The sequence below is a fragment of the Balaenoptera musculus genome, chromosome 13, assembly GCF_009873245.2.
Source record: "Balaenoptera musculus isolate JJ_BM4_2016_0621 chromosome 13, mBalMus1.pri.v3, whole genome shotgun sequence".
NCBI classification, from domain to species: Eukaryota; Metazoa; Chordata; class Mammalia; order Artiodactyla; family Balaenopteridae; genus Balaenoptera; species Balaenoptera musculus.
In genome coordinates, this window is record NC_045797.1 from 26,728,569 (window position 1) to 26,742,052 (window position 13,484).

At 45.0% G+C, this 13,484-nt stretch overlaps 1 protein-coding gene across 3 annotated transcripts in view; it reads left to right on the top strand.

Annotated features, from left to right (window-relative positions):
• The window catches only part of HK2 (hexokinase 2), a 61,246-nt gene extending 48,971 nt beyond the window's left edge, over positions 1 to 12,275 (top strand). Inside the window, exons 10-17 of one of the 3 annotated variants that reach the window (XM_036873254.1) lie at positions 655 to 803; positions 1,059 to 1,178; positions 4,263 to 4,358; positions 4,807 to 4,906; positions 5,008 to 5,191; positions 6,504 to 6,659; positions 7,869 to 8,102; positions 9,970 to 12,240. In XM_036873254.1, coding sequence (XP_036729149.1) covers positions 655 to 803; positions 1,059 to 1,178; positions 4,263 to 4,358; positions 4,807 to 4,906; positions 5,008 to 5,191; positions 6,504 to 6,659; positions 7,869 to 8,102; positions 9,970 to 10,114 — 1,184 coding nt within the window. In that variant the 3' untranslated portion in view covers positions 10,115 to 12,240. Of the gene's footprint in view, positions 1 to 654; positions 804 to 1,058; positions 1,179 to 4,262; positions 4,359 to 4,806; positions 4,907 to 5,007; positions 5,192 to 6,503; positions 6,660 to 7,868; positions 8,103 to 9,969 lie in introns of all 3 variants that reach the window. The other 2 variants (XM_036873252.1, XM_036873253.1) reach the window with 2 other exon arrangements.
• Positions 12,276 to 13,484: the final 1,209 nt, after the last annotated feature.

Sequence of the window (13,484 nt, forward strand, 5' to 3'; positions counted from 1 at the left end):
GGTCTTTTCGCAATTCAGAAAAATGATCATTGACCAGGCCAGTGTGGTACAGCTGGTACAGGTTCCAGAGCTGGAGACTGGGACTCAGTCCCAGCTCTACCATCTTCCGGCTGTGTGGCCCTGAGCACAGCCAGATCTCTCTCCTCCGTAGAGGGGAATGCAATGCCTCCCTCTTAGGGCTGCCTGAGGGTTGCATGGAAACTGTGTGTGACACACGTAGTGCGTTGTGACTGTCCTGAAAAGGAGGGTTTTCTCATTCTAGAAAAATTTCCCTTCAGTTTCCTTTAAAGAGTTGGACTCTGTTGTTCCTTCTGTATTCTAGAAACTTATATAAGGTGGCCTTTGATTTAGTACAAGTGGCATGTCTGGAAATTTTGGAGTATACTGTATCACCATTTCTTTCCTGTGTTCTGGAGATCTGGAGCTCATTGTGACTCCTGGGGCCCCACAACTTGAATTCATTTGAGAACCACAAGGAGCCAGCAGGTTTCTGGCCCCAGGGATCTTATTTTCTATATCATTAGGTGGAGCTCACAGTCCATCACCCTGAGGTTGTCCAGGGTCTCCTGGGAGAGCTCCCCATTAGGGGAAGGTGTTTAGACTGTCACTCTAAACATCAGGAAGATGCATCATCTTCCTGGGCTTATTTTCCAGAGAAAGGTGACTTCCTGGCCTTGGACCTTGGGGGTACCAATTTCCGGGTCCTGCTGGTGCGCGTGCGGAATGGGAAGCGACGTGGAGTGGAGATGCACAACAAGATCTACTCTATCCCGCGGGAGGTCATGCATGGCACAGGGGATGAGGTGAGGCAGGGTGGCACCTCTGAGAGGGGACCCCAGGAGACACCCACTTCTCACCTGGGAGGACAGTGCTTTCTCTGCTCACCCATGTTCCTGGGGAGGGCTACATGGGCTAGGGCCCTGGGCTGGCCTTTGCTTAGGTGTGTGCCTGAGCTGGCGTTTCTCCTGGGTGGAGGCCTCGAGCTGGTGCTCAGACCCTGGTGGGGCAGCCTGCCTGGGCCAGGGTTCCCCCTCTCAGAGCCCAATTTCTCCTTGCAGCTCTTTGACCACATCGTCCAGTGCATTGCCGACTTCCTTGAGTACATGGGCATGAAGGGCGTGTCCCTGCCTCTGGGTTTCACCTTCTCCTTCCCCTGCCAGCAGAACAGCCTGGACGAGGTAATAGTGCCTTCCTGGAGGGCTCTCCTATGGGCTGTACTGACTCTGAACCAGCCAGAGTTTCGAGCAGGGGAGAATGCTAAGCTGAGAGGAAGAAAACAAGGGCATGAGTGACCAGTCACGGGGAAGGACTTGTTGATGGGAATGAGCAAGTCAGAGCTGGTAGAGGTCAAGCAGGTAACAATCTTCAGGATAATGATGATGATGCTAATAATATCAACAACTGACATTTTTAAAGCATTTTATGCGAGGTACTCCTAGGCTTCCTGTGTGCGTAATCTCATTTAACCCTTACAGCAACCATATAAGGTAGGTGTTTGTATACCCGTTTTGCAGAAAGGAAAACAATGTCTACGGAGATGCCAAATATCTTGCAGGTCATATAGCTTGGGAGTGGCTAAGCCATGATTTCATTCCGGTTTCCTGACACCTGACTCCATGCTGTCGATTATGCTCAGCTGCTTCTGAGGCTCCTGTTTTGGGCTCAGGACATTTCACTCCATCTCCCTTGGCTGCCCTGGTGTTTCTCTAGTGTCACCTTTGCTTTTCATTTCCCTGTCAACTTGCCTCGGATGAATGAAGCAGGTGGTTGAAGAGCTGGTGCTCTCACATATTCTGGACATGGGTGTGTTGAAGTGTAGCAGAGCTGAGTAGGCAATGCCTAGGCTTACTCAAGGCAGATGATTGGTATGTTAGATATCAGAATACTCTTATTTAAGCAGTTGTTTCTCTCTGTCTCGATCGGTGTTCTAGAAGCTTACATGCTTGGTACAGGTGGACATATGCTGTGGATGGAGTTGCCAGGGTACAATGGGCATGGTTCCTGCTATAGGTGCTTACAAACAAACTGGACTGAGGAAGCAAGCTCAGAAAAGCAAGAGCTGCTCTTTGGAATGTGGCAGCAGTGGAATGATGAAGCCCTGAGGATGATGTTAATCTGAGCACATACCTGGAGGGCATGAGGAATACTTGGTCAGAAGAATGAGTTGCTGAGGAAGAAAGGCAGGCAGGCCTGGCAGTATGGAGAAAGGCATGTAGGTGGGAACAGTCATAGGTACAGTGGGCTTGGCCCAGTGGCGGGAAAAGGCCTGCATTTCCAACAGGGTCCCTGGAGCAGCAGGCCTTACGTTGCTCAGTTGAGTTTTGTAAATGCCTCCTACTCCTCCCTTCTGAGAGTTAAATTCACCACGTGCACTAGCACAGGAAAGGTTTTAGGAAGTCCTGCAATAAAAACCCTGCCTAATCCAGTATTTCCCAACATCTGTTAACATTTGTCCAGTGTTAACTAGTCCAGTATTGCTTTTAGCTTTCCAACTTCTTTGTCTCAACATATTATTTTTTTCAGTGTCAATGCCTTGGTCTTTAAAGCCTTCACATTTGCGTCAATTTACCAAAAGGACTTATCAAACATGTGTATAAATATTTATGTGATATTTAATGAAACATTGCTTATTGTAACAGTCATTAGAAACAAACCAAGTTGTCCGACAGTTGGGAAATAGTTAAATCATGAGTCATTCACTGCCTCATATCAGCAACTAGTTTTTTCAAGAAATTTCAATGATTTGGGATAACACTGGTGGTAAGACTAAAAAAATATTTTTAAGAAACGTATAATCTCTATAATATAGAAATATACAAAACGTGATTAATAGGAAGATAAAAACATAACATTGCAGTGTATATGCTTCCAGACTTTTCCTACTGAAATATTTTTAACAGACACTATCTTACTTTTCAAGTATAGCAACAGGTATATATGTTTATATATTTATCTGGTGGCTCCCAAGGCATGTTAACTGTTTCTGTTAGTGCTTGAATTGTAAAATTCCAGGTCATTGTATTGGACTTTATACCATATGTTCTAAGTTTCTGTAAGGAGCATGTATTCAGTCTAGAACTGTGAAAACTAAGAACAAACGAAGCAGAAGCTGGGTTTTGTCTGTTGTTCTGTCTGTAAACTGGATTCTGCTCTGCTGAGATCACCCTGTTGATGGGAAAACCAGCAGGTGCTGAGGTCCAGAGGCCTCAAGCTGCCTGGATTAGCTGGTGGCCACGGGCAGTTCTCCTCAGCTGTTGGGGCCTCTCTATGTCTTATTATTAAGGACCACCTGCAATAATGTAATTTGAACATTCTGTACGCTTGAAAGTGCCAAATACAAAATTTCATCAGAGACGTCAAGCTAATTTGTAGACAAGAAAATCAGGTGGAGATAAGCACATAGTTGTTTGGATGTGGGTGTGTAAACCAGGCCACTGCTGAGATTGTACTTTGTTTTTCCGAATTTCCTGGGATCTGAACACAGCGGGACTTGTGAGACCAAACTCCTGGTCCATGAAATGCCAGGCTGGTTGATATAAACAACCAAGCAAGTCGTGGAGAAACCATACAAGTGGGTGGATAGTGAGCACACAGCCCACTTATAGGTTCTGACCTCTCAGGAAGGGGGCCTGGGGGTCCTTGATGCTTGTTCCCTGATGGGCTATGGCAGCAAAGAGGGAACCAGGGAACAGTATATGAAACAGTCCCCCATATTCAAAGCCACCATGTATCTGCTCCTGGAGGGCCCTGTGACACTGCAAAGGGTACTTGTTCACTTCGTACTAGAGTTTGAAAGTTTGGAGACACAAACCTGCCCCTCTGTACGATGTACAGGGCAAACTGCTTTTCCCAGTGAAAGAAACAAGCGTATAGAACTTAGTTCCTTGGCAGGGGCAGTCGTATGGTGCTTATGAGCCCATCCATTGGAATTGGTGGGCCTGGGGGTGAGTCCTCCTCTCTTCCAAGCTGTAGGCCTTGGGCAAGTTACTCCAGAGCTACAGTTACCTGTAAAATGGGCATGATAATGATAAACATTTCACAAAAGTGCTGTGAGGATTAAATGTTGTAACACATGGGTTGTGCTTAGCCCAGTACCTGTTGCATAGTAGGCACTCCTAGCAGGTGAAACAGGTTTAGAATAATTTGTGGGTGAGATGATTGGTTTTTAAAGGGCATCTGTATAACCTGTGAGGTTGTGGACTAGAAAATGACCCAGGAGCCCTTCTCTGATATCCACATCCCTGCCCATGTGTGATTTTTAGAGCATCCTCCTCAAGTGGACTAAAGGCTTCAAGGCATCTGGCTGCGAGGGTGAGGACGTGGTTACACTGCTGAAGGAAGCCATCCACCGGCGAGAGGTGGGAGAGGCGTGACATGAGGCCCGAAGTGATCTGTGTGTTCAGAGCTGGGGGAAGTGTTAAGTGCAGTTGTGTTGGTCAAAGGGAGAGTTAACCTAGTCCTTCAGCAGTTGGTGAGTGTACACTGTGTGTCAAGCCCTGCTCTTGGCAACTGGGGATTCAGGAACGCCCGCAGAAAGCTCTTGTTATGTAAACAAACCCATGAGCTAATGTCAGGTGCTCTTGAGCTATGAAGGAGAATGAAGTTGGGTGAGGACAGAGTGAGTGGGTTGGGAAAGGGCAGTCTTTTAAATAGCATAACCAGGGAAGGTCTCTGAAGAGGTGATATTTGAGTAGAGAAAATGAACCCTGCCTTATAAGTTTTAGATACATTTAAATCTCCCTTGCAAGGGTCTGAAGGGAGAATATTGTGGTTCATTTGTGGATTGGGATCTGCTGTTGCTCTCAGGAGTTTGACCTGGATGTGGTTGCTGTGGTGAATGACACAGTTGGGACTATGATGACCTGTGGCTATGAAGACCCTCACTGTGAAGTTGGCCTCATTGTTGGTAAGGACTTGGGCTGTCCTTCCTGTGTGGGGACACGCAGCCTAGGGTGGGAGGGCAGAAAGTGTAGAGTGAGGCCCTGACTGACATCTCTTGATTGGCAGGCACAGGCAGCAATGCCTGCTACATGGAGGAGATGCGGAATGTTGAGCTGGTGGAAGGGGAAGAGGGGCGGATGTGTGTCAACATGGAGTGGGGGGCCTTCGGGGACAATGGATGCCTAGATGACTTCCGCACAGAATTTGATGCAGCTGTGGATGAACTTTCCCTCAACGCTGGCAAACAGAGGTAGGTACCCAACTGCATGCAGGCCCTGGTATGTTCATCTCAGAGCTGAACAGTGATGAGTGATCAGGTCCTCCACAACAGCAAATCCCGGGACACTCATTCTCTTGAGATGTTAATAGAAGAGATTTCTTTGGAAAGGCTTCTTGTCAAATACATCTGGAAAGTTCTGGGTTAAGTCCTTTTCCCCCTGCTGGACTGTGATGCTCATGAAGTCCAGTTGGGAAAACAAATCACAACAGTTATGTTGCAAGGAGAATTTCATATAGGGAACGGGTCACACAGGTTTTAGAGGGATGCAAAGACAAAAAGGGATGCTGAGGAGCAGTTAGTACATGTAGCAATCAGCTCCTACCCTGAGGACTAGGAGAACAGGTGGGAGAGAGTATTAAAACCTAGATCTGGAACTTGAGGAAAAACAGACAGTTGAACCACCTGCTGCCATCAAGGTGAAGAAGCATTGCTGGGGTGAGGCAGATAGGAATAGGAAGCAATAGGAGCAAACCTCTTTCTCCTCCATCCATCCAGTATATAGCACCCTCTACTGTCATACTGGACAAGGGGGTAGACCCAGCATCACAAAGCCCCTGGTATGGTGGGATCCCATTAGGAAGAGGTTGCATGTAGTATTTCCTAACTAGATTAATCAGGGACCATACTTCTGCAGAATATACTTTGCAAAATATTTGTTTATAGTAGAGGTCACAGGCTAAAATGCCTCCAGGAGCCAGGCAGGCAACATTAATGAAAGAAACAGGCTGGAGTAAGACAAGATTGAATGATGATGGGGTTTTGGTTGAAACTGAGAACATTGACTTTTAAAGGCACTAGGTAGAGCCAGAAGACCCTCACGCCATTGAGTAGTCATGTTTCATTCTAGTGGCCAGAACAGGGGTCTCCAGCTGGCACTAGTTACTTGAGCAATAAGTGATTAGGCTGAAGAGAAAACATGCTAAATTCTCAGCAACGCAGGGCATTAAGACAGCATCTTACCCTTCTGGAAGTGTGGTGGGGTTTGGGTGTGTGTTCCTCCTTGACGAGTTGGGAATAAGCCTTGGAAGGGAAATGAAACCATAAAATGGGGTCAATCTCAGGGAACCCCTTGGGCCTCAGGACACATTTTACCGAAGGCTATGAGTCAGTATGTGTGGATGCCAGGAATCCTGCCTCAGTGAGTCAAATAGCATTTCCTTCCCACGAAGGGGAATCTGTATGCCCTCTACCTTCTAATGCAATGGGGGTGACTGAGCTGGTGTATCTCAGAACATCCCACCACCTTCCTTCTTAACCTCCATGAACATTACCTGCATTGCAGGTTCGAGAAAATGATCAGTGGCATGTACTTGGGCGAAATTGTTCGTAACATCCTCATCGATTTCACCAAGCATGGGCTGCTCTTCCGTGGCCGCATCTCGGAGCGGCTCAAGACACGGGGAATCTTTGAAACCAAGTTCCTGTCTCAGATTGAGAGGTGAGAATTTAGGGCCTGGAATAGGATGGACTGTATAGCCTCCTTTTCATGGACAGACAAGCTGGGATTTCCACAGTTCAGGTAAGATCAGGGTGTGACTTACATAAAGGTCAGTTTAGTAGCTCACATGTTTGTATCTATATAGTGTTGTTTTAAAGTATGTTATGAACAGTTGGCATTTTAAGGGAAAATATGTAATATTCTCATGAAAAATCACGGTAAGCTGGATGAGCCTGTGCAAAGAAGTATTGTTGGGTTTTAGACCAATTTCAAAGGTAGAAAGAAATATAGCTGCTCATAGAATGTAAATTGGAATGCACAGAGGAAGGTAACCCACTGAAGCACTTATGCTTGGCAAAAGGGTTCTTCTTAACTGCTGGCTGCAGTAATAAGGCAACCAGGATTGAGTGAGGTTGGCACGTCAGGCAATGCAGAAACATGCCTTGTGGCGGCTCATTAAAGCAAAGCCTTCTTCCTCCAGTCTAATGGTGGAGAAGTCTACTCCAAATTAGAATACTGAATTTCAGAGCCTTTTAAAAATTAATGCTGTGTCATTATTACTCTCATGCATATAGGAAAACAGGAACTGGTTGGCGTACATGAGTGGGGCCCTAGGGCATCTGCACCAGTGAATAGAATATTGTTCTAGTTTGCATGTCTGTTTATTTTCTTCTTATAGTTTTATTTACCTTTGTTTCATAAATAGTGCACAAGTAGATTTCAGACCACCCAGAGTGGGGGAGTAGAAATAGAACAGGCATTTAATGTTGGTGGGTGATGCTTGTCCTGCTGACCTGTGAACAATGAGAGACTGGACAGAAAAGGGCTTTGCAACTGAAAACTGTCGCATAAGAGCATCATCACTGTCTTTACTGTCAATATTTCCAAATAAGTGGAATACATGGACGGTGAATTTCCTTTTGTTTTGAGTGTCAGTTTTGTAGCAGCAGTGCCCTACCTTGCCTGGGCAAAGTGGCATAAGGAGCTGTTTCTTCGTGTTCTCTCTGTGAGGACCAGTGAGATGAGCACTAGTTCCTGAACTGAGTTTAAGAACGGAACCACCTCTCAGGGGCAGTGGCTTTTACCCCCAGCTCTCGGAAGGCCAGGTCCCCCAGAACCGTTCCTGATGAAGGAGCCAGGCGCCGGCGTGGCAGGCCACCAGGCCCTCTAGGTATGTGACTGACCACTCACTGTCTCCTCCTGGCCCAGTGACTGCCTGGCCCTGCTGCAGGTCCGCGCCATCCTGCACCACTTAGGGCTCGAGAGCACCTGTGATGACAGCATCATTGTCAAGGAGGTGTGCACTGTGGTGGCGCGGCGGGCAGCCCAGCTCTGTGGTGCAGGCATGGCCGCCGTGGTGGACAAAATACGAGAGAACCGTGGGCTGGACACCCTCAAAGTGACAGTGGGCGTGGACGGGACCCTCTACAAGCTACATCCTCAGTGAGTGCCTGATCTCCACTCTTCCTGCCCATCTTTCTCCCTCTTTCTCACCATTCTTTCCTTGCTTTCCTTTCTCTCTCTCTCTCTTTATTTTATGGCAAATTATCAGACATTCCAAAGAGTGTATATAATATATATATTATAGTTTAAAGATTAATAACTAGAAGTAGGTCTGTGTTTTACCAGCCAGCTTGGAAGCCCCCTGTGAGCCCCTCCCAAATGCACCCTTCACTCACCCCTACCATGAATGAGTGCAGTGGTGATTAAGTCTTGCTTTCTTTTCCCCCTACATATATCTACGTATGCATCTACATTGTTTAGTTTTACTTAATTTTGAACTTACCATATGACATCTTTTCTTTTGTGACTGGCTTTTCTCACACCACATTTATGGTTTTGAGATGCATCCACATTGAAGTCTGCAATCATAGTTAATTAATTTTCAAAGCTGTATAGCATACCTTTGAATGACTATACTATAACTTATTCTAATGATGAATACTTGGGTTATTTATAGGTTTTGACTATTACAAGCAGTGCTCCTGTCAACATTCTAGTAAATGTATGCTGGAACTCTGGATCAAGATTTTTTTCTACAGTCTAGGGTAGGGGTTGGCAGATTATAGCCACAAGTATTTTTGTAACTAAAGTTTTACTGGAATACAGCCATGCCCACTTGTTTATGTGTTGTCTATGGCTGCTTTTGGCTATAACAGCAGACCATATGACCTACAGAGCTCAAAATACCTATTGTCTGGCCCTCTGTAGAAGAAGTTTTCCACCCTCACCCGTGGTATGGAAGTACTGAATTCCCTTTTCTTTTTACTCTTTTTCCTGCCTTTCTCCATCTCTTCTCCCTTTTCTCCTCTCATCACTATTTCTCTTCTCCTTTCTTCCCTCACTTGCATATGTTGAATAAATTGTTTTAAAATTAGGAAGTGTCTCAGTCCCTCTCCCCTAGAAGCTCTTCAACTAAAAGTTAAAAGAATAGAGCTGTGCCCCTTGCCTGGACATGAGGTAGGATGGAGAGACTCATCGATTGAATTGTCACCTGCTGTCACCATGATTGTTTCAGGGAGCTGAGAAACTTGCCCAGAGTCTACACACTTAGTGAAAAGACTGGACCTTGAGAAGTTCCAAGTTTCTCTTGTTGATGATCAGTGTCATTGTGAAAATAGGAACCTCAGTCCCAAGTGAGGGTCGGAAGGGGGACAGAAGTCCAGCCACCAGCACTGGGGCTTGGTGTTAGGAGCCTCTGTTCTCAGCTCTGCAGATGGGGAGGAGCAACTTGTCCATGCTATGGTGGGGAGATGATGATGAACGGTCTCTTTCTCTAGTCCCATATCAGGAAGAATCTGTGATTTCTGTCATCTCTCAACACACCCTCCTAAGTCTGCTCCTTTTGCCTTTAATGACATTTCGGGTTAGATATGAGTCTGATGTGAGTTAATACCTCTGGAAAATAGAATATCACACATGTGGCGCTTCATCCTTCCCTCCAGAGTTGATGAACAGGTTATATATACACTGCTGCAAGGTATGCTTGTGACGTCCACGACTGTTGAACTTCTCTTTCACTGCTTAGTTTTAAGAACACAGCTTGCCCGAATCTCAGACTTTTGTCCTAGAGTTGACTCTTAGCTTCCCACTTGCCCACTGTGACATAGAATTTGGGCATGTTGCTAGTCTCTCCAAGCTTCAGTTTTCTGAAACACAATACATAGTGTTTAATACATGGTAGCTGTCATCCTCTTTCCCATCTCAATTATTCCTGGGTTTCCAGCATCACTTCTTAGGGTCCCATCTCTGAGGACACAAATCAGTTGTGACTAAGGTATTTTTTCTGTCTTCTTCCCAACTTTTCCAGCTTTGCCAAAGTCATGCATGAGACGGTGAAGGACTTGGCTCCAAAATGTGATGTGTCCTTCCTGGAGTCGGAGGATGGCAGCGGGAAGGGGGCGGCTCTCATCACTGCTGTGGCCTGCCGCATCCGAGAGGCTGGACAGCGGTAGAGCCCCTGAAATTGGAAGGACTTCCTCTGGTTTCCCTTCTTTCCTGCTTTAAATTATAACTTGATCCCCTTGTGTCAGAGACAGACCCCTTGACTTTTCCTTGGCAGAGAGGACCTTATTGGACTGGGTTTTGTCTCTGTCTACTCACTGTAGAGTTTGGTACCCAAGGCTTAGCCCTCCTGAGATAAATACAATTGGAAGTAAGGATTTGTTCACACTTGTCACAACCATTACCATTGGTTCTCTTAAAATTTGAAAAAAAAAAATTTAACCTTTAGTAATCCCCCTGGCCAAATTCCATGTCTCTGTATAATCCTACAGGGTGGGGACACTAATGAAAAAATATGGTTGCTTCACCTTGGAGCCTGAACATGACATTTCTAGGTGGAGAGCATCCCCCAGCATGGAAGTTGATGCTATTTCTCCTCTCAGAGATCTGGGAGGTCTCCACTGACTTGAGCCTGATTCTCCCATAGGCAGGGAGGAGGGGCAGCAATGGAGGCGAAACCCATGGATAACCATGTGGCAGCCCCTCTTCAACCTCATCTTTAAGCATTTGCCTAGTGGGTTCCAGTGGATGCTATTCCTGGAATCAAAGCATCTTGAGTCTGAGCAAGCAAAACCAAAGCCAAGAGTCCTGTGAGTGGGCTTGTTGTCACATCTCCTTGTGGGTTCACAAGTCATCCATAAGCAGTGGACCTTTGGGGGAGGGAAGACTTTTTGGTCTGTTTAAAAATTTTTTCCTGCAGAAGTGGAAGCACTGTATTTTCATTTTAATTTATATTTGAAATTTATTTAGTTCATGAAGTACATCTGCTCCTTCATTTTGACACTGTACGTAATGATCAGTTGTATGTAACGTATTTATATGTTAATTTGTTATGTCTGTAAATACACAGGGTCTCATTAGTAGAACAGTGTAGTTAAAAGATGGAAGATGAAGATTCTGATTGGTTATTAGAAATACCTCATTCATCTGCAGGAAAAGAAGGAAAGCCTCTTTAGGGTGAGCGAATGGCCAAGCAGCTCCTTGCCAGCTCCTCCTTTCCCTGCAGACTCAGAAACTTGGAAGGTGGCTGGGGACAGAGTGAAGGAGGCTGGGGCTATGGATTGAAGAAACCACACTAACTGGCTGCTCAATCTAGGGACTTTCCTGGAGCCATATTACATGAGATGTTAACAAAGGAAACAGGAATCATTTCAAATAGACTCTGCTTAGAAATCTTCATTCTTAGGGCAGTTATTAATATTTTAAACCTCTCTAACAAGATAAAGGAAGCCACCAAAAACATTTAAAAAATTGTCTAATTGTTAATAGCAAACCCAAACAAAACAAACAATCAAACAAACAAAACTTCAGGGACAACACTTTTGGTGGATTTGTGCCCTCCTAGCAAACTTCGCCTTCGGTTTGTTTTGTAAATGTTCTACAAGAGGTGTTGTCCACAGACTTCCCTACGCTGACCTGTTTTTACAAGAAGTGTTTATTTCAAACTGCTTGGTGCGGGGTTGGGGGGGTGGTGGTGAGGGGAGACATAAAACCTTCCTTACCCTGCTGTTTAGAGTGCAGTTAATTCTGAATCTGAAAGCCCACTTCTGCCCTAAAATGATCACACCCCCACACGTTAAACCTGAATACTTCATAATAAAGAGGGGATGGCCTTTTAACAATGTTGAGTAGGATACAAGGATCAAAACAGAAAAATGGAAAGACACGACTCAATAGCACCCAATTTTTGCACATTTATCAAACTTGTACCGAGAACAGTGTCTAGATTTGTGTATCATTAAAGGACGCCCAAGAAATAGAAATGAATCTTAACTTTTAAACTTGAAAATTAGGCACCATCTATGAAATTGCACATTTTTAAAAGGTAGAGCTGTGTGTGTGGCTATTTAAGATGTGTCGTTGGTTTCCAAAAAGGAAAGCTGGAAAATGCAGTTTGAATGTTTGTGTTCCCACAGTTAGGTGACAGTTCCTTGCTGACGCTGCTTTGCCCATGTAAATACATTGACTCTCAGTCTTTGGCTGGGATGTGCTCAATAGCAGATCATCTCAAATCCTTGAGCCCTCAGTCTAGTGAAGATGTTGTCATGTACAATAAAGAACTAGTTGAATTAACTGTGTGATGTTAACTATTAATAAATTTTAACATTTTTCAAAATATTCAGTGTGTGATTCATGAGCATTTTTCAAGAGTGCAGTCATCTTTCGAGCATATTAGTACTTCCTGGCCCATCTCAGTAGTTGATGAGTGTTTTGATTTTGACTATATGTGCTTGACAGGCATGTAGCTAACACTTGGCCTTGACCCCAGGTATTTCTCACTCCAGAAACACAGTCCCAGTGGAACGGGAAGGTAGATGACTTTTCCTAGGCCGTCTTTGAGCCCCTAGATTTCAAGCACCACTGAAGAACCATGGCTGGCCCAGCAGTCTACTGTTTAAACAGTTTGACTGAGATGTAGCAGAACCCTTAGGGACTTTGGGTAGTCTCTGTATAGGCATATGTGATTCACATTCAGGATATAAAGCCCTTACTTATATGAACATCTAAAAAGCACTTGCCTCTGTCCTATCCTTACAGTCTTTCAAACCCTCTCCCTAATAAGCAAAATACAAACCTAGGAAATAAACTTCTCACAAGTTCCTAGTGATACCCACTGACTTTCACATGGCCCTGTTTGACAATAACTGAAGGGGGAGGCAGATCAAGGCTAACAGAATGCTAGAGATAGCCAGAACACAAAATTCAACCTAGCTACTTGTAAAGGAAAATAAATTTAAATTGGACCCTATTTTTCTGACTTCAAATTGGTGAGTTTATAGAAGCATTCTCATATACTGTTGGTGGAAATGCAAGGTACAATTATTTAGGAGGGAAATAGGCAATATCCACCAAAAAATAGTCAATATCCATGTTTTGTGTAATTTTCTAGAAATTTGTGCAGAGGAAGTACACATAGTTGGAGACCAAGATTTAGCTTTAAGGGTACTGGCGACTGTATAACTTAAAATAACAAAATAGGGGAACTCCGTACCATGGGTCTGCCTACCTTGTACCAGGGTCCGGTCAGGAAGACAATCTACTCCAGTTATTTCGAACAGATTTTAACACAGGGACTTGGTTATGCAGGTGATAGGAGAGCTGAGAAGTCCCACAGTATAGAGGAGCAGCCCAGAGGTTAGCAACATCAAAAAAACCCACTTCTATCCCAACGGCTGGGCCAGATTCTGGAAGCTGGAACCACAGTGCTGGAGTGGGAGGTGGTTAGAAATAGAACTAGAGGGTGGGAGGGCTTCTCCCTCCCACCCTCTAGTTTTCTGCAGTGTCTCCCATTGGCTGACCCTACCTGTGAGGCAGAGCAGA